At 37.6% G+C, this 19,757-nt stretch overlaps 1 protein-coding gene across 2 annotated transcripts; it reads right to left on the reverse strand.

Annotated features, from left to right (window-relative positions):
• Positions 1 to 1,065: 1,065 nt before the first annotated feature.
• On the reverse strand, positions 1,066 to 14,141 carry copz2 (COPI coat complex subunit zeta 2). 2 transcript variants are annotated; one of them, XM_066641883.1, is made up of 10 exons: positions 14,057 to 14,141; positions 12,417 to 12,485; positions 12,131 to 12,215; positions 10,997 to 11,088; positions 8,911 to 8,966; positions 7,797 to 7,874; positions 7,433 to 7,484; positions 3,834 to 3,872; positions 3,385 to 3,417; positions 1,066 to 2,374 (listed from the first exon to the last, which is right to left on the reverse strand). In XM_066641883.1, exons 1-10 carry the CDS (start codon positions 14,072 to 14,074, stop codon positions 2,327 to 2,329), a joined length of 570 nt encoding a protein of 189 aa, XP_066497980.1. In that variant the 5' UTR covers positions 14,075 to 14,141; the 3' UTR covers positions 1,066 to 2,326. The 2 variants fall into 2 exon arrangements, with proteins under 2 accessions (XP_066497980.1, XP_066497982.1); XM_066641885.1 differs by lacking the exon at positions 3,385 to 3,417.
• Between the last annotated feature and the right edge of the window lie 5,616 nt (positions 14,142 to 19,757).

The following is a 19,757-nucleotide window of genomic DNA, read 5'->3' on the forward strand; positions in this document are numbered from 1 at the left end:
GTCCGTCAAGGACATATTTTAAACGTCAATGGACGTCCAAAATCCATCTTAATAAGTTAGTTAAGTGGTGACCAATCGATAACGTCAGTGGACGTCCAAAATGCGTTTTATACAAGTAATTAATTTCTGGACCAATTAATAACGTCAATGGACGTCAAAAATAAATCTAATAGTCGTCTTTTCAATGTCTGTTTGCACGTCTTTTCAACTTTCATTTTCAACCTTGAGAGAACGTTGACGGCAGTCATTACGTTATTTCAACGTTGAATCAACGGCTAAATGTTTATTGGGTAGGAACAACCGTTTAACTTTTTCAATAAGGAACGGAATCGTTTAAAACGTTGTTAGGCTTTTTTTTTTGCGTGCGCTTGGCTACGTATGAATTAAATTGACGTTCCAAAACACGCCTGCTCTCAGTTTAAAAAATAAAAAAACTGAAATGGAAAATGTCTGTAAGCTGCATTACAGCTTTTAATGAAGAGGCACGTGGTTCAAGGGACTAGAATATGTTTTAAATTTATCATTTTTAGCAATATATAATCGTTTATTTTTTTTTATTTTTTGCAAAATCCATATTAGGGACTACATAGGGATTACAATGTGAATCCATCACAATCTACACGAAATAATGTTAACGTTAATTATTTCTTCAGTAAATGTGTGGAACATAATAATAACATTTATTATGAACTTCTAATAACGAAGCTGTATGTAACTTTCGCCCTGAAATAAAACCTCTTGTTGGATCACCGCTGGAAGCACTAAAGCTCCTCCCACATGAAGAACAGCCAGTCAGATTTGGTCAAAAATGTCATTGGATCAGATGAATGAGCTGAGGCGCTCTGTCGTCACTCACGCGGACTTCTGGTGCCCAATAGGAGTACAGACCACACCCACGTCAGCCCCCCTCTGCCCCAAGAATATTAATATTCATGAGCCTCAGAAACGTAAAGAATATTTAGGAGGAGGCTCGCAGATTGGTCCGTTCCAAACTTCCAGCCACCAATAGAATGCCTAGGGGTCAGTTACACAGAAATAAAGCTCCGCAGACGACACAGGCCTCATACCAAAATAATATTTATTAGCATTAGCATCTAATGACAGGAATTTCTGAAGGAACAAGCTCAAAGTGTTTCCTAAATAAAGGTCTGCACTCACAAAGTGTAAACACCAAAATAAAAGCAGCTTGTGTCACAATAAACTTTAAGTACATGATCTAAAGTAAGAGGTAACTACTGTAAAGTAACAAACATAAGCCAGTACACGGCTTATTAATATGAACATTGTGTTCTTATGTCCCTTCAGGAACATGGTTGAGTTACACCCTTAATGTCAGCATCTAAAAACTTATATTTAATTAATATTGAAATAACAACATATAATAGACGCTGTAATGTGGTTATCAAAAATACAACTACACAATATTTCATCACTTTAGATCAGTTAGCATTCCCTTATCACTGGAAATTTTATTTATGGACATGTATGGTCTGTTTCTTGCATTCTTTGGTTTCTGAGCATGACTTTTATTTTAGTTTGATAGAGTGGGAGTTCGAGTTAGAGTTGGATGCTAATGGACATATATTACACAATGTAAATTCTGTTTCTTGTGAAACTGCATCTATATTTTTAAAAAGTTACACTCAATTAAAAAAAATCTAATGACATTTTAAAAGCAGAGTTTGAAATAGAAAATGATACTTCTATTAACAACTAGAGGAAATGGCCCTCACTGCAAAGACCCTTAAAATAATAAATAAAAATTCATCTTGTACCTTGTACAACCTTGCTTTGTTTGGTCATGGCGGACAACTCTACTCTTTCACACCGCAGACTGGGGTTCTGTTCCCAGTGTGAGTCTACAGAGGAACACCACTCTCCACAAACATCTTTGGGTAAGACTCTGAATGCTACTTTTGTCTACATCTGTAAAGTGATTAAAAATTCTAGCTCTTGATTAGAATGTCTACCAAATGCCTAAAATATAAATATACATGTTCACCTCACTGGCAGATGGTGCAGTGTTGGTAATATTCAGTGCAAACCAGATCAGCTTTTCTGATCCAGGAACAACATTAAATAATCACCCTTCCGGTTAAATAATGTTAATTACTGGGCCTTCCTCTTTTAGGTTTATAACATTATTATCTGTTTAACAAAACGTTCAAGTCTGAATGGCTTATTAACAAACACACTGCTAAACAATCAGCTACGATCACAATGAATCAGCCTCGGGGGGTGTTCAAAAAACAAAAACTGCATAGCTACAAATCCTCCCCCTTCCCGTTTAGATCATTTACACATCCCAGTCTCATGGCAATGGAGATTACTTCAGTATTGACCACTTGATCTGTTCTTTTGCTGACTGTAACACCTGGAAAAACAGCAAAAATTTATATTAATTCCATTAACACGATCACTTGAATGAGACTGCAATATGCAGAATATCACTTAGTGTCAAATAATTTAGACTGCACAAGTTTAACAAATTATGTTCTAGATTAAGAGGCACGTAACTAGCCCCAGGACTCAATTGTGGTTCACACTGAAGAACCTACTATTCCTTGGTTCCAGTGCTAAATTAACTTAGAAATTATCGTGGACTGGTTTTTAAACGGTTAAGTCAGATGTGTATGTTCAATTTTAAGTAGAATAAATAAATAAATATATGACATCATACAACACAAAACTCATGAATCTGTAAAATAAAAACTGTAAAAAAATCTGTAAAAAACTGTAAAACTGTTATTTACATTGACACTATGTAAATGCACCTTTAATAAAGCTGCTATAAATAAAAGTCATATTTCTGTGCTGTCACCATATTATTAAAAGGTCAATTAGTTTCACAGTTAAAACATTGTTTTTGTTTGCAGTGATGATGATGATGATGATGATGATGGCGTTGATGGGAACTTTAAATATTACATTTTTTAAACTTGAAAATATACACCACTTCAGCCACCAGGTGGCGCCTGGACATTACTGTTCACAAAGTGTCTTTTCTCTCAGTAACCTGAGACTGGCTGACCTCAGACTAGTTATTAATAAGATTTATAACTGCCCTTTTTGCAGTAGACTGAACAATAAATAACTGAATCAGATTCACAATGTACTGTAAACACAACATAGAACTGTCTAAAAAACCCTCTAATTCCTAAAATACACAAACATAGCCCAATACAAGATGTTCACGTGAAAGTGCTCTTAGAGACCTGCATTGCTTTATTGTTTACATGATTCTAATGATTATGTATATAGTGTGTGTGTAACTGCACTGCGCACAAGCATGCTTCTGATCACTGAACAGCAGCATCACATACACAGTGGTGAAAGTCATGAGTCATGCTGTGTGTGCATGCATATGTGTTCGAGGACACTTACATTAGTGGTGAGAGCCAGTTTCTCAGTGATATGCTATGAGGGGTGAGGGTTACAGGGCAGGGTTAGTGTATAAAGCTCAGATCAGACAGAAAAAGCACATCTAACACTGATGAAGGTTTTAGGGAGTTAGAGCAGTGACAGCAATTCAAAATCAGTTGTTTTTCTTCTTGACAATTCACAAAGAAGCATTTTTCATAAAGCAATAATGTGCTAGGCCTGGCATGCACTGTTACATAACAGCAGTTCACAATAAAGCAATGTTTGGTTTAGGAAGCAAGTGGATAATTACTTGGCATTTACTTGTACAGTGATCAAACTCTACAAACCATTACTTTTTAAGCTTTCGAAAACATTCCAACAAGACTCATACGAGTGTGAACACATCCGTAGTCATGATATACACTATGCATGAGGGAGAGAGACTTGTGTAGAAGTGCATTCGATTTTACCTGAGCCACACTCTGCTCTGATAGTGGGTTGTCATCCGCCTGAAACAGAAGAGACAAATTAGAGCATTGTGTAACAGGTAGATCCTGGGAAATACATCATATGTGCAAAGGCTTGTAGATACCATGTATAAATACTGAATGCACGTTAAGAGTGTATTCAAACATTCCGAAGTGCAAACACACATTGTGTAGTCTTCCTAGAACAGCATGAACCTAAACAGTAGAACTGAGATCTCGAGTGATGGAGATCCATGAGACATTTTTGTGATGAGTTGGAGTGTCACTTGTGTTTTCAAAACCTTACAATCTCTCCTCACTAATGCTCTCATGGCTGAATGCAATACAATCCTCACAGCAGTATTCTAAAACATTCTTATGGGAAGAGTAGTAGCTGTTGCTGCAGCAAATGTGAACCAACCCCCTTTACTACCTTTAATTTAACAGGAAATATTGGTAGTCCACAAACATTTGGACATATTAAGTATTTAGAAACAAACACAGAAAGGAGGATAGGCAAACAAAACACACCAAGCAGTAAAACAGAAGTTAAACGGATGAAGCCACTGCAAAACAAATGGTGTAATTCGATATTAACAGTTTCTCAATTATAGTTCACGGAAATAACACTGTAAACTTGCACTTTGATGCCACTGAGATATTTCATGGGGAAACAATGATAAGGGGAGCTGTGGGCAGATGCCAACGTCCAATTTGTACAAACACAGTATGAACAAAAGTACTGCCGCACCTACATATTACACCTACAAGGGCTTTTATGATATCCCTTTCTAAATAAATAGGAATTAAGATGCAGTTGGGCTCAACCTTGCAGCCATAACAGCTTCCACTCTTCTGGGAAGGCTTTCAACAAAATTCTAGACTGGGTCCCTGGGAATCTTTGCCAATTCATCCAAAGAGCATTTGTGAGGTCAGACAATGATGTTGAAAGAGAGGGCCTTGCTCTCAATCTCCATTCTAGATCATCCCATAAGTGTTTCGAAGGGGTTGAGGTCAGGGCAGTGTGGGCCTGTCAAGTTCTTTATGGACCTTTCTTTGTTCCCACAAAGTTGGAAGCATACAATTGTCCAAAATGTCTTGTTATGCTAAGGAATTAAGATTTCCCTTCACTGGAACATAAGCACCTGCAAAACACTCCCATAGCATTATCCGTTCTCCACCAAACAACTGGCACAATGCGGTCCATCAGGTAACATTCTCATGACTCGTCCATCTGACTGCCAGTTAGAGAATTGTGATTCTTCACTCCACAGAACATGGCTTGTATGCTGCTGCTTGGGCGTGAAAACGCATGCCATGTTGTGCAGTTTTTGTGCCGATGTTAATGTTAGACGTTTGGAACTCTGCAGTTATTGAGTCTTTTATGAACTTCAGCACCCGGCAATTCTGCTCTGTAAATATACATGGTCTGCCATTTCATGGCTGAGTCTCTGTGGTTCCTAAAATGTTAACATCTTAAATAGTGAATCAAAAAATCTTCACAAACTGGCTTGTTGCAGCAGATGCATCCTTTTACAGTGCCATGTTCAAATGAAACCTTTAGAATGTCCCAATCTTTCATAAAAATGTGTAAAAGCAGGCTGCATGGATATCTGGTGCAGCCTTGGCCTAATGGTTAGAGGACCAGGCTTGGTACTGGAAGGTTGCCCATTCAATCCCCAAGACAGGCTGAAGTGCCCTTGAGCAAGGTACTGAACCCTCAAGTGCTCCCCAGTTGCCGGGGATGGCTGCCCGCGCTCTGGGTGTGTGTTCACAGCCCCTAGCGCACTACTGTGCTAATGTGGAAGACACATTTCGTTGTACGATGACAAATAATTACACATTTTCATTATTATGGTTGTTTATAAACACCTGTGGCAATGGAAATGAATTAAACACCTGAATTCAATTATTAGATGTGTTCCAGTACTTTTGTCCATAAAATGTGTATCCAAAACACAGAAATTAAGACCAAACCTACCTGAATTAGTATTGCAAATCATTTTAGTACTTATTTGCAGTTGGTTACAGAGGCAGTAAAATGAACATTAAAATGTTAATGTAGAAATGCAGCATCACTAACATTCTGCTCTTCCTGAGTACAGTAAACTCCCTCAGCACTTACTTCCTGAACAATGTAGTGTTTGTGCCATTTTTAAAAATATATTTGCATATTTTTTGTGGAACCTTTAGGTTTTTGTAAATTGTAAATGTAGGAATCAGGCTTGTAAAGGTCCACAGTTTTCTCCAGAGGTTTTGGCGGAATTGTTTGAGTCTTCCCATTGTATCAAGCATGACAATTATACTGGCTGTAAAGGTAGGTCCTTAAATACACAGGTGCAATAAATCACTCCTAATTTGGCAGTAACCAATCAAAAGCTTCTAAAAAGCATTACATTAATTTCTGAAATCTGTTTAAAGGCTGTTTAAAGAGAATCAGCTTGATGTATGTAAACATTAAAGCTGATTGGTGGATAAAAGCAGAATGAAATCTGTCTCTAGTAAAGACTTTAAGGAAATAGGATTCCAATATAATTGTGCATTCTTAATATTATCATAAGGTTCCTTATGTTGATTTAGGTTGTTTTTTTAATAGAACAGATGCTTGACATCTTTTTACATTTTCATTGTCTTAATACACAAAGAAATGGAAAAAGCCAGAAGTACACACTGAAAGATATTTATAATCTTAAATTAAATATTATAACTTATTTAAGTAAGTAAAAACATAAATTACATCATTACTTTTGATGTAATTCTCTGGATACTTCTCAATAGTTCAGTGTTAAAAGTAATTTGGGGTTTTAAAATAAGAGAAAATAAAATGGACCGTGGCTTTGTGTTGTAAAAGCTCAAAAGCAAGAATGATTGTAAGTTCTACATGAATGCCTCTGTAAGCCTCTGTAAGTGATGTGTGCTTCTGTGACTTGGGCAGCAAAGTGTAGTTTCTGCTTCAATGAGCAAGCACACTTGTCCACACCATGCAGTTACCTGCCCATACCCTCTCTTTCCTTCCCCCTCCCTATTTTCTCCAGTTCTCTCTTTCTCAGAGAGGAGGAGGAGTTGAAGGAAGAGTGGAGGTTATAAAGGGTGGCTTCTCTGGCCCTGGCCCTCTGCATTACCCGTGATGTAATCAAACAGGACAAAGCCAAAGGCCTGCTCCGACACACACTGACAGGGCAGAGGAGTGAAAATTTAGAATATTTCACTCTGTGACACTGTGACTGTGTCTAAAGTGCAAAATAATAATAATAATAAGAAGAAGAAGAAAAGAATAGTTTTAATTTTATACACACAGCACTGGTAACTTTTCCTCCAACAGAAACAAGTCATTAATTCAAAACAACCAAACTATAAAGCCCCTGAACCCAAGGACAATCTACTCCAAAAGAACAATCTTACCTTTATAAGAAAACTATAGTTATTCCAGGACATTTTGATAAAACCTACTTGTCCTTTCAATGTAAAGGACTGTCATTCTGCTTAAATTATGCAGAAAAAACAAACAAACTTGTAGGAACTGTGCACTTCTATCCTGAAGTCTAACACAGAGTCTGGTGACTCAGCTTGGTAGAGATTTCTTGCTAACTTGATGGTCTTACCTTGTAGTTCACCTTCTCTACGACCTGCTGAGGGTCACTCTCCAGGATAACCCTGCCAACCAAGATCAGCCAGGCATTAAAACACTTACATAACACCAGTTAATCATTGTCCCTTAATTTTTCTGCACTGTAAACAACTGCATACATTATTAAATAAATTACATTACATACATTCAGTACAAATACGGTTTGCCTCTTTCCCTGATAAAAGGGGGCTGGTTGCACATACAGTGATTTTAATGCTATAGAATTTCAGTAAAACTGCTGTAAAATGCAGTAAACTGACAGTACGTAAAGCAAAGCAGCCATTAATTATACTCTGAATTTGACAGAGCTTTGCTACAATGTACATATAAGCTCTCACCCCCCATCAATGATCTCATCCACCACCAGAAATACTCCATCCAGATTGTCCAGCAGACACCGCCTCTCTACATTTTTCCTGAAAGCAGAATGTTGGGCTGTGTGTGTGATTATTTATGTATACAATAAGATGCACAAATTGTATAAAGCATAACATTCAGAATAATAAACATATGATCTGTGTATGATTCTAAAATATAGTAGAAAAACTGGAAGACAGAAATTAAATTAACGTATTGAATGACTTGTATTTGAAACCTGAGGATCATATCCAGGGTCCAATACATAAACAAGAACTTTCTATACATGAATAATTACGGCATATTATGGATTCCTGTAACTAATAACTGTTCCTAAAAATTTGGTATACAGTGGAACCTCTACTAACGAACGCCTATACTAACAAACTTTCCAAGATACGAACCGGGCATTTGAATATTTTTTGCCTCCACCAACGAACCATGACTCTAGAAACGAAGCCGAGCCGGTGGCTGGAAATGGCCACTGACCCCAATAGACGAGTCTCCCAGCGCGCCCAGACTTGAGTGAGCTTTTAAGATTAGAAAATTGTAGCTTTAGCAATTTAGCATTAGTGTAAATAGCAGACATCGAAATTCGTGCTAAGCTAAACCATATCTACGCTTCGTCTCCCCACATTCACCGCCTACTCTCCGTCATTCCACCCACCCCCCTCCTCCCGTCATACAGCCAGTGCCTGTGTTACTCCTCCAGCCAGTCGTCACGTCTTCAAGGTAGCGATATGTAACCACTTAACTTTATTATTTCTTTTTTATTACTGTTACCACTGTATTTCTCTTTTATTTTTAGTAACGCTACATGTATTTTTTACTAACTTGAGAGTGTTGTAAACATATATCAGTTCAAAAAGGGTGACTTTCGGGGTGGGGGCTGGAACACATTAATTGCTTTTCCATTATTTTAAATGGGGAAAATTGACTCGAGAATCTAACTTTTCCACTTACGAACCGGGTCACGGAACGGATCAAGTTCATAGGTAGAGGTTCCACTGTATAGCCTTTCAATGCAAAATCTTGGTTAAATCAAACAATTTTAGTCTGTAAATAACGTGAACTGTGTGTTTAATGGGAACACACCTCAGGATCTGATTGAGTGATTCAAACAGGCAGTTCAGGACCGCCATCAACATGAGCTGTGGAAAAAAGGAGTCAAAATATTTTTATTCAAGTTTTTAAACAGGATTTAAGCATTGTTTCTTAGTTTTTATACTGTGTATTACAAATTAAAGCTAATTATTTGGGAAATTTTTGCTCAAAAAGAGTGCTACACAATAAATTGAGATTGGACTCCCTGCCTGGGCAAGAACCACAAGATACCAGTAAGACTTCTTTGGAAAGATTCTTAAGACTACATTTGCCTACCTTTGTTTAATGATTCACTCAACTGTAAGTCTGCAATTTAACTTAACCATCTCCAAAGCTTGTGGAAGTCCAATATTATGGTGTAATACCTTACTCATCTCATCAAGACTTTGACAGTTTTACTTTTAGTTGGTTAAATCAGGTTTGTTTATGAGAAAATCAAGGTAATCCTTGTAATGATTGGAGCTGCAGCCAAAAATGAAAAGGAGCCATTTGTATTTACATCTTAATTACTTCAGTATTTATAGAAGGTAGAATAACAGTTTTAATAGACATTATCTTTGCAGAGTGCCATATATTAAAGACAATGTCTACGATTTGGGAAAACAATGTTCTCTCATTTTTTACATTCAGAATTTCTATGTCTTTTAAGGTGGAATGCTATGTTTGAGGGGGAAATAATGACTGTTTGTACGTGGCTGAAGTTTAACTTTATTGAGTTATTATACTGGGCGGCACGGTGGCGCAGCAGGTAGTGTCGCAGTCACACAGCTCCAGGGGTTTGATTCCTACTCCGGGTGACTGTCTGTGAGGAGTTGGTGTGTTCTCCCTGTGTCCACGTGGGTTTCCTCCAGGTGCTCCGGTTTCCTCCCACAGTCCAAAAACACACGTTGGCAGGTGGATTGGCGACTCCAAAGTGTCCGTAGGTGTGAGTGTGTGAATGAATGTGTGTGTGTGTGTGCGTGTGTATTTCCGCCTTGCACCCAATGATTCCAGGTTGGCTCTGGACCCCCGCGACCCTGAATTGGATAAGCGGTTACAGATAATGAATGAATGATGAATGAATGAGTTATTATACTAGTTTTTATCCACCATTTGAATTACCACAGAAACTCATTTGTTACTCGAGTTGTAGTCAATATTACCCACCTATAGAGCAGGAACAGAGCAATATCCTCATCTCTGTTTATACTATTTAATATTTGGTGTCTATTTGATGCCTTTTCTCTGCCATGAGCAGAGACAGAGAGAGAGCGAGAGAGAGAGAGACTGACTAGCACACCGGACAGAGACACTTTGTTTATCTTTTAACCCATTAACCCATTTACTGACACTGGGGATTCGTAAACACATTAGACCAGTTTCAAGCACAAAAACAGACTGAAGAACTAGAAAAAGGTGAGTAGAAAATATTTGTTGCTTTTAAGACCTATTCAGTATTGTTCTTTTGATAAAATCAGCTCAGGTTAAGAGTCAGTTCAGTACGTATACAATCTACACCTTTCTTGCTTTGAGCATGTCAATGATCTGATGATCTTATAGCACTCTTCACAAGGACGTTGGATAATAGGATACCACAGAAACCTTTGAGAAAACTGGTAATGAAAAAAATTGAGCTGACTTTGAGAAAACAATAAATCTGCTGGGAATTCTGGGAAGCTCAGCCCCCAGTGCTATATTTTATATAATTTGAGGTTTAACAAGATATTTGCTTTGTGACAGTGAGAACTGAATATTATATCAGGCAGTAATTCACTGTTTACGGCAGCTATTGTATGTTACCTAAACCTTTTGCTCTTGGTTTTGATAATGAGTTAATTACAGTTACATTTTTCATGCCCTACTCTAAACCAAAGGTTTTTACATGTATAATATAATTGCTTCTGTAAACATTTCTAGTTATATTAAAACACCAGAGATGTACAGTGTTCTATAAGTGTTCTGGACTGCCTGCTTTCCTTTTGTTGTCTTCTGTACACGTTGTAGAGCTGTGGCGGCCCATTTTGATAAACACTGCATTCAGAGGACATGATAATGAATGGAGCCACCATTTTCTTATGGGCTGGTTTCACAGACTCACCTCATTCTCCTGTGCACTGCCCACCACATAGAAGAACAAGTCTATGCTGCTCTTGTAGACTATGGTCATGCCCTCCAGGAAGGCTATTTCATCTAAAAAGATTGGATAGAAGGGAAAAAGCTGTGGGTGTTACCGAATAACATTCTATAAGCACCCAGACAGGCGCGCACAAACATACACACATTTTGCCTGAGGACTAGGATGTAAAAGAATGGTTTTAAACTTGATCACTGATGAACTCAAGGCATAATATAGGGCAGTCAATATTCAATTTCAGTTCTTTTAGAGGTGAAAAGAGTAGTATGTGTGCGTGTCGTGCGTAAAAAAAATAAAGGGTGGGAATGAGAGGGTTGGTTAGTGGTATTAATATCCCACAGTATCACCCCATGGGGCAGAGGGGAACTTTCTATTGTGTGAGAGCTGTTTTTCATTCACACCACAGACAGAAACAGCTGGGAGTGGGTGAACTAGTTCCCTGCCCTCTTGTTAAATTGTAACCTGATCTACAAGTGTGAAAGAGACAGCGTACTGTTTCTGATGAGAATGAGACCAAGTCACAGACATCAGCAGCACACTTGGTCAGCCAAACACATGGAAAAGCACAACAAAAGGAATCATGTACAAATTCGGCTGCATACTACTATAATACAAGCTGGAATGACTAACAATGCAGATTTCCTTTGCTATGTTTTCACACTACAAGCCCACCACATACCGCACTGCAGCTGTGTGCTCACAAAATCAAGTAAAATGATTAAGTTCCAAAGAGAAATTCTGGATAATTACAATGCTAACAACTACCATTAAAATATTTCAGCCCTTTCACACTATCAGGTATCACCGTTTGTTGGCACCATCCAAGGAAAAGAGCTTTTCAGGTTGTGTTAGGGCTTAGGTACAGTTTTAGAACAGTTTCATACCTGTTACGTTCATTTTGTTTTGCTGCGTACTGACATTGATAACTGTCACTTAAAATTAAGGTTAAAAAAATATCAACCAGTTCTCATAAGTACTATTTTATCATGGCATTAATTTGGTATTAACTGTGTCTATGTTCTCTATATGTTACAGTATGCAACGTTCATTAATTACCTTGTGCACACATTAATGCTAATAGAAACAAAGAGAACTTACTATCAGCTTTATGTGTTTTGCTGAAGACATTCTTCTCAAAGTTCTTCTGCTCTTTCATAGAAGAGTACAGGTCTGGATCATAGTACTGAAGATGCACATTCAAAATTTGTAATACACTGGTTAAACACATTAAAACACAATAAAAACATTTTGATAACATCCTAAAGCTTATTATTTTGTAACTGTGACGTAAAAAGGATAATAAATATTTGTCCATGTATTGATTGCAGCTTCAATACCTATAACTATCTTCATTAATGTGGTAAGGAAAACAGCTGACAAATACCTTTGCAAGTAGTCTGTTTCCATCGTTATCCAAGATGAAAACTGCCTTCACTGTGTACAGTGAAGGTTCCTTACAAGAAAAAAAAAATCCCAAAAACATTGCATTACCATCTTTTTCAGAGCATTATATGAGCTTTCTTAAAATAGCTAGAGTTATGTTTATAGTTTAAGAAGTGTAATCAGATTGTGCTAAAATGCATTATGAAACCAGTTTAATGCATATAACGTCTTTCAGCAGGGAACTCCTTTGGTATACATTCACACAATCAATTAAAAATGAATTATCCTTTGGAAAGGCAATTAAAATGGACTTTATAGATAACACAAAACATCTAGTAAGTGATACTGTAGTTTACGGTGGGAGCAGACAAGTGTGAGGGTGAGGGTGAGGTGGTCAGGAGACGGAATATATATATATATATTTATGTATTTTATTTTATTTTTTCTTTTTCCCCAGCAGTTTCGTAGATTGAGTTTATCCGGACCAAAGTTCTGTTATGCACTGACTGCCACTGATCCAGAGTCTGAGTGTACCACAGAACTTGGGCCCGAAGAACAGACCTTTAGGAGATGAGGTGGAAATGACAACCATGTGGAAGCATATTTATACTTTGGACTCTTGGAAAATGTTGTTTTAAATGTGTGTTTGATGGTCCATTCAGTTGATCTGGTGGAGGTGGCTGGACTTGAGAGTGGAAACAAGCAAATAATGGTGTGTGTGTGTTTGAGAGAGAGAGAGAAAAAGAGAAATATTGCCGTGTGCGTGTGTAATTGTTTGCATAGATAAACATTTGCGTATCAGTGAACCATGTATACCATGATAATATCATATACATGTTTTGAAATGAAAAATCCAATGTTCATTGGAAAACAATAACTGTGCGCACGCCCGTCTGTTAAAAATATTTGCATAAATATATATTTAAATATCAACTACTGGAACAGGAATATGTTCAGGATATAAAGGATATAACGTATTCTTTTCACGCAAAACGTAAACCGAAATCCACCTGTGGAAGTGATCCGCGCAAAAAGCGTAGAGTCTCCAGTAAAGTGCGGACGCGCCGCTACGTAGCGAGGACGTGGCATCCACGTCCCACTGGGCTGTGCGCAGTGAGCGCAACTTTTACCCTCATCTCACCGCTGTGTAACTTTACACAACCTGCAACTAACTTACGGCCACAATGCAACAAATGTCACGCAGCTCCTTGACAACGAAAACACCTAAGAATTCAGGTTCTACCATTCGGGCAAAACCCCGAGGATTATTCCTCTCCTAAGTAACATCTGTTAGATTTACCTGCTCTTCCACATTGTATTTTTCCACAACGAAAAGAAGAAAAGTGAAGTATGTTTAGCCAATTACAACTCACTACATTTCACGTCATAAAAGGAAACCGTACTGGGCTTTTTCTACAAGTGTGAACCCTTAATAACACTCTAATAATGTAGGCTACGTGAGCTTAAAATAGTGCTTTAAGATAGCAGGCTAGCTTTTCATTTCTATCCACACGCACACCCAACACACACATGAACAAACGAACACACTCATTCTGCAAAAACACATTAAACCACACTGTATACAAACGATGCAGAAATATCTGTTCTCAAACTGAGTGTGTATGAAATCTCGGTCTTTACCAGAGCTCCGGAGTCCATCGTTGTGTTCAGTGTTGACGTGGACAGCTTTGAGCTGTCACCCCTGCAGCTCTTCTAAAAGCCCGTGAGTCACAGAGGGGCGGGGTCTACGCAGCCAATCACAACGCAGAGAAGCTGTCTTGCAGGGCGGCCATGTTGGCTCGGCGTCCACTGTTTCCTGACAATAAATTCATTCTCCTGAAGAGAAACAACATGGACACAGTTGCTCATAAAGGCTGCCCTAAATCCATTTCAGAAATATGAGAACACTTAAACGCCACCGCTGGTTGTAGTTAAGTGATTCAAAGACACCATTTAGGCAAATTTTTAAACGGTTACTTCCACACTTCCACATGTGATAAGGCTATCAATACTTAAAAACCCTGTCTACATTAATGGAAAAAAAAACAACTTGCCCCGTTTGACTGTTGTAAATTTGGGTGGAACACGCTAAAACAAAATCACACATTATTATTATTATTATTATTATTATTATTATTTTTACATTATGCCATATTCTTATTTTTACCTAAGTAACTTGTTTGTATATGGTGTCCCTTTGTTAGAACTACAAATGTGTATAGAAGTAGGCTTTTGGACTAAAACACATTTTGAAAACTAAGATTAAGTTTTAAACATTCTCCACAATGCATCATTTTCACATATTACACTATTTATGCCCATGACGCTGTTTACCTCTTAATTACTGATTTGAAAAATCGGTGGAATTCTCCTGTAAACAATGATAAAATATTATAATTAATCCTATGGAATCAGATTTGTGCCAAAAAGAGTATATAACTTATAACTTGCAAACAAAATATCCAGCTCTGGCCTTTGTGCTCCATGACTTTTGTGCGTGAACTCTGAGTTCTGCGCGTGCTCTGAGTTTTCTGCGCCAGTTGCACGAGTTCTGTGCGCGAGCTCTCTGACATTTGTGCGCCTGATCCCGGAGTTTTGCGAGCAGTTCTGGCACAAAGCTCTCAAGTGGGCGGGAGTTCTCAGGGGTGCCTTTCCATTGGCTAATGAGTTTTGGAGTGACAACTCAGTGCCCAAGGCATTCGTTGCAGGGTGAGACAGGAAATATTTCAACATTAAAAAGTTAGTAATTTTACACAAACACTGATTCTCTTTGTACTTTACTGTTTTAAAACGATGAAATACATGCAAACTCAACAGTCAATGTAGATATTGAGGTAATGTTCTGTCTAAAACAAAACATTAAAGATTTTACTGTGAGTATAAACCTGTTTGTCTCTTGTTACCAGATACTGATCTAAGGTAAATGCACACCGATGTCTGTTTACTCAGGGTGAATCAGAATAAATGAGCGTTCATTTGTAAATTATTATTCATGAGTGCTTGAGCCTCTGTTCAGAAACCTATCGTGTACTAAATTAGTGGTTCTTCGCTTTTCCATAATCAATGTTCACAGTTAATCTGTTTTTAACAAATGCCTTATTTGCATTTTGTTACAGGAGGAGGTCTCAGAGAAAAGAGAAACATCACAGACAAGAGTGTTCCTGCTCCTTTAATGACTACAAATTTAATAAAGTTGTATCAAACTTCTGCAAAGTCCACTGTCATTTTTGGATTTTGAGAGAAAAATGTGAACGATTAATAAATCATTAATCATTATTAACAATAATGAATTATTAATAATAACGATGATTATTAATACTAATATTTATAAACAAGAAGTCAAAATGTTCTAACAGTATACAGTTCAAGCAAAAATAACTACCTGTTTAAATGTTATGAAAGAGGAAATTAATTAAATATCAGAGCTATTCAGCAACGTAAATGTTCATATGCGTTATATTCTGCAAACGCGGAATCCCAAAGCCGAATACACACGCGTGCTGCACTCAAGAGTCGTAAGCAACGTTCAGGGCACTGAGTTGTCACTCAAAAACTCATTAGCCAATGGGAAGGCATCCCTGTGAAGTCTCGCCCACGCGAGAGCTTTGTGCCAAAACTGCTCGCAAAACTCAGGGATCAGGCGCACAAAACCCAGAGAGCACGCGCACAGAACTCGTGCAGCTGGCGCACAAATCTCAGAGAGCACGCGCAGAAAACTCAGAGCTCACGCACAAAAGTCATGGAGCACAAAGGTCAGAGCTGGATACTTTGTTTGCAAGTTATAACTTTTACGTTTGAGATCATTGTTTTTGTGCGATTCTTTTTGGCACAAATCTGATTCCATATAATCCCGGCCTTCAAAAATGTCTGAGGTGGACAATAAATACTTTGTTAGGATAAAAGGTTTCCAGGTCAGGAAATTCAACAGCTATCCGAATGTACACAAGTCCGTAGCTGCAGATGAGGGAAATACATGACTCTACCAAAGGCTATATCGACCTCTCCGATAGGTGGCGCTATGCACACGACGTCCAGTAAAATAAATATGCTCAGGAGAAGGTCCTCAGGAGCCTGTACATACCCAGAATTTACAATTTACCTTCACGCGTTTTATGGTGTACATTCAGCGGGAAAGTTTCACTCACATTCCAGGGACTTATTATAATTCTAATAACTATATCTTGTAATTCACAAATAAATCAATTAATCAATCAATAAATAAGCTTATTACAGAAAATTGTCCAAAGGGGCGCAGTTTCAATAGCATTTCCGTGTGTGAAGTAGGCCGTTTCCCCACTCATCGTTATAACACCGTGTTGAGAGAAGGTATGACACGGCTCCTTAATTTTAGGCCTGAAAATGTATTATATGTTCTAATTGTCGACATAAATCACCTTAACCCACTTATTTCCAACATCTAGGTATACACTCAGTATGTTTTGTGCAATTAAATCGTTGTTTTATATGTTTTAAATATGTTTACTCTTACTCGAGATTGAGTCCGAGGTTAGTTAAGGTGTCATTTAAGGTGGAATGTAAATTATGAAATGAGATTACAGGGTACTGATTGGTCGTAGAACACTGTTTTGTTTTCGAATAAAATTATCTTAAATTGGTGCTTGTTGACATTGTTTAACCATCTTTTGTTTTATTTGTGTAGACAAGGAAAATAAATGCTCATTACTATGATGTGTGAGTGACTTCAATCCAATGGCAGAGCAAATCTTAAACAACACAACACAGAAGTAAAGCTCACTTCCTGTTGTTTTTGTTTATTTAAAGAGTAAACCGGGATAAGAGTTGTCCACTACATAATCCAGCCCGCTCCCGGTTGTTGCCCAGTATTAATGGTGTTTGAAGGAAAGAACATCACTTTGTGGTTTCTTTATAATTATTGGAAAAAAACATGTCAATAAAGCTTTGCATGTCTTATTATGTTTCTATATATATATATATATATAAAGAAGTTACGTCTCAAGTGCCCAGCTATGGAAGGCTTGTCATCCAAAACAAATATATATTATTTATATTGTAGATATAAATATATATTTGTAGAACTGAACCTACAGACCTGGGAGGGCATTTCAAAAGTACAGAGCCAATGCTCATCATATTATTCTGAACCATATAATGAAATACAAGACACTAATAAGTATAATAAGCCCCTGGAATGTGACTGAAAAAAATGTGCCTGCTGAATAAAAGCGTAAAACAAAGTCCCCAATTGTTAAAGTACCAGTAGGAATATTTAAGTATTTTATACTGATTCATATAAATCTTTATCTGTTTGTTATGGGTAGGTAGACTGTAAATACCAGTTAAATCTCCCTTTAAAACGCTGAGAAGTTACAGTGTCAGGGACGTACATGTAAAAACTTGGGCTGGTAATTATTTTAGATGTATACTGTAAATACACTTTAAAATGTGAGACGGTGCATTACGTGTCAGGGACGTACTCATAAAAACATGTATTTTAGATGCACTGAATTGTAAGGGAGTTATGGGAAGGTACACTGTAAATACCCATTAAATACACTTTAGAACACGGGAAGGTACACCATAAAACGTGTGAAGATACACAGTAAGTGTCGGGAAAGTACACGTAAAGATGCGAGCTATATTATATAGCGTTACCTCTACTGCTACCAAAAAGTGGGCTTGATAGAGTGTGCTTGAAATAGCGTATTATTTGAAAACTCTTTAAGATCACTTATTATAGAACATAAACTTTAAATGGCTAGACTTCGAAGAGGTCATTCAACCAGTTTCAGGTCCTCTAGCCTAAATGTAACAAACAAAACAACAACAAAAACAGCAACACATACTACAAAAACATGTATTTGTATAATATTTTTTAAAATATAACCTGTATTAAATCAACACACATAACATACTAATTTTATTAATCGACTGTCACTGAGTGCATCCCTTAAAACGTGTGATAAAAATGATTGAAGGTATACCTACATTGTTTATACTGGTAAACGTTAAACCACTTAAAAAAATTACAGACACAGAAAGGGGGAAAATATCTGGTCATATTCACTACAGCTCTCATTACCCAGCACATTTTTCAATACAATAGACCACAATATTCTCCTAGATAGGTTAGAAAACATGGTTGGAATTACAGAGACAACTCTATTGTAGTTCAAATCTTACTTAACAGAGCGTTATCCATTTGTAAAACTAAATAATTTATCTTTAAAGTATTCTAAAGTAAGATTTGGAAGATTCCGTAAGGCTCTATTTGAGGACAGTTATTATTTACATTATACATGTTACCGTTAGGCACAGTTATAAGAAACCATGCTTCAGACCAGCTACCCACTCTCCAGCCACTAGAAACTGCCTTGGAGCTGCCTGCCCTACACTGAAATTCTCCTAACTATTATTACCAGTAGATTGACCAGAGGAAGTCCCCCCTTGGGAGACTTGGTTGCTCCCAAGGTTTCTTCCTCAGCTGAGGGAGTTTTTCCTTGCCACTGTGGCCCTTGGCTTGCTCACCTGGGGATTTTTACATTCTTTACATTTTTACATTTCATGTCAAAACTTTGTCTTACCTAAAATCTTTTTTGTGACAACATCAGTTGTAAAAAGCGGCATACAAATTTAGGCTGAGACTACTGGGTGAACTACTCCAACTGAGTTAAAGTAAAGGAGGTGGGAATACCAGTGCCGGGCGCAGCATGTAGTGTCACAGTCACACAGCTCCAGGGACCTGGAGGTTGTGGGTTCAAGTCCCACACCGGGTGACCCTCTGTGAGGAGTTGTGGGTTCTCCTCTAAAAAATGCTGGGTTGTTTTTTCTACCCAACTGCTGGGTTGAGTGAGTTGGGTAGTTTTGTTGGGTTATTTAGTTCTCTCTGAATATATTTTAACCCCATGTTTGGGTTAAAGTGACCCAGATGCTGGATCACTGTGTGTTCAACCCAGCATTGGGTCGGTCCGCGATTCCCGCCCTTTTTCTCATTTTGACTGTGAGCACCGGAGGACAACAGACAGAACGGCTGTGTTACAAATTTAAGGTGAGTGCTTCTAATGAACTGTCATACATTACCGTTTATTGAGGAATGTTTGAATAAAAACACTACTTTCGGGTTTGTCTTGGCACTGTAACGTAGCCGAACCGTTAACTAAATTACAGTTTAGCAAGTGCTAAGTGCTAGCAAGTGTTAGCTCACTAACAAAACCAAAGTTTTAACAATTAGAGTGAGGTAAAGAAAATAATAGCATTTATAGAGCTAAAAGAAATATAATGTTTCTCTGCAAAGTCATATATGTTTAATGTGTGTAAAGTACACACACACACACACACACATATATATATATCTATATCCTGG

This window comes from Hoplias malabaricus, chromosome 13, assembly GCF_029633855.1.
Source record: "Hoplias malabaricus isolate fHopMal1 chromosome 13, fHopMal1.hap1, whole genome shotgun sequence".
Classification (NCBI taxonomy): domain Eukaryota; kingdom Metazoa; phylum Chordata; class Actinopteri; order Characiformes; family Erythrinidae; genus Hoplias; species Hoplias malabaricus.

Excerpts from the sequence above, each read along its gene's own strand:
- copz2 (XM_066641883.1), bottom strand. Across the intron at positions 7,875-8,910 it reads TCACTCAATCAGATCCTGAG|GAAAAATGTAGAGAGGCGGT; the intron begins GTGTGTTCCCAT and ends TTCTGCTTTCAG. Across the intron at positions 3,873-7,432 it reads TAGAGAAGGTGAACTACAAG|GCGGATGACAACCCACTATC; the intron begins GTAAGACCATCA and ends CTTCTGTTTCAG.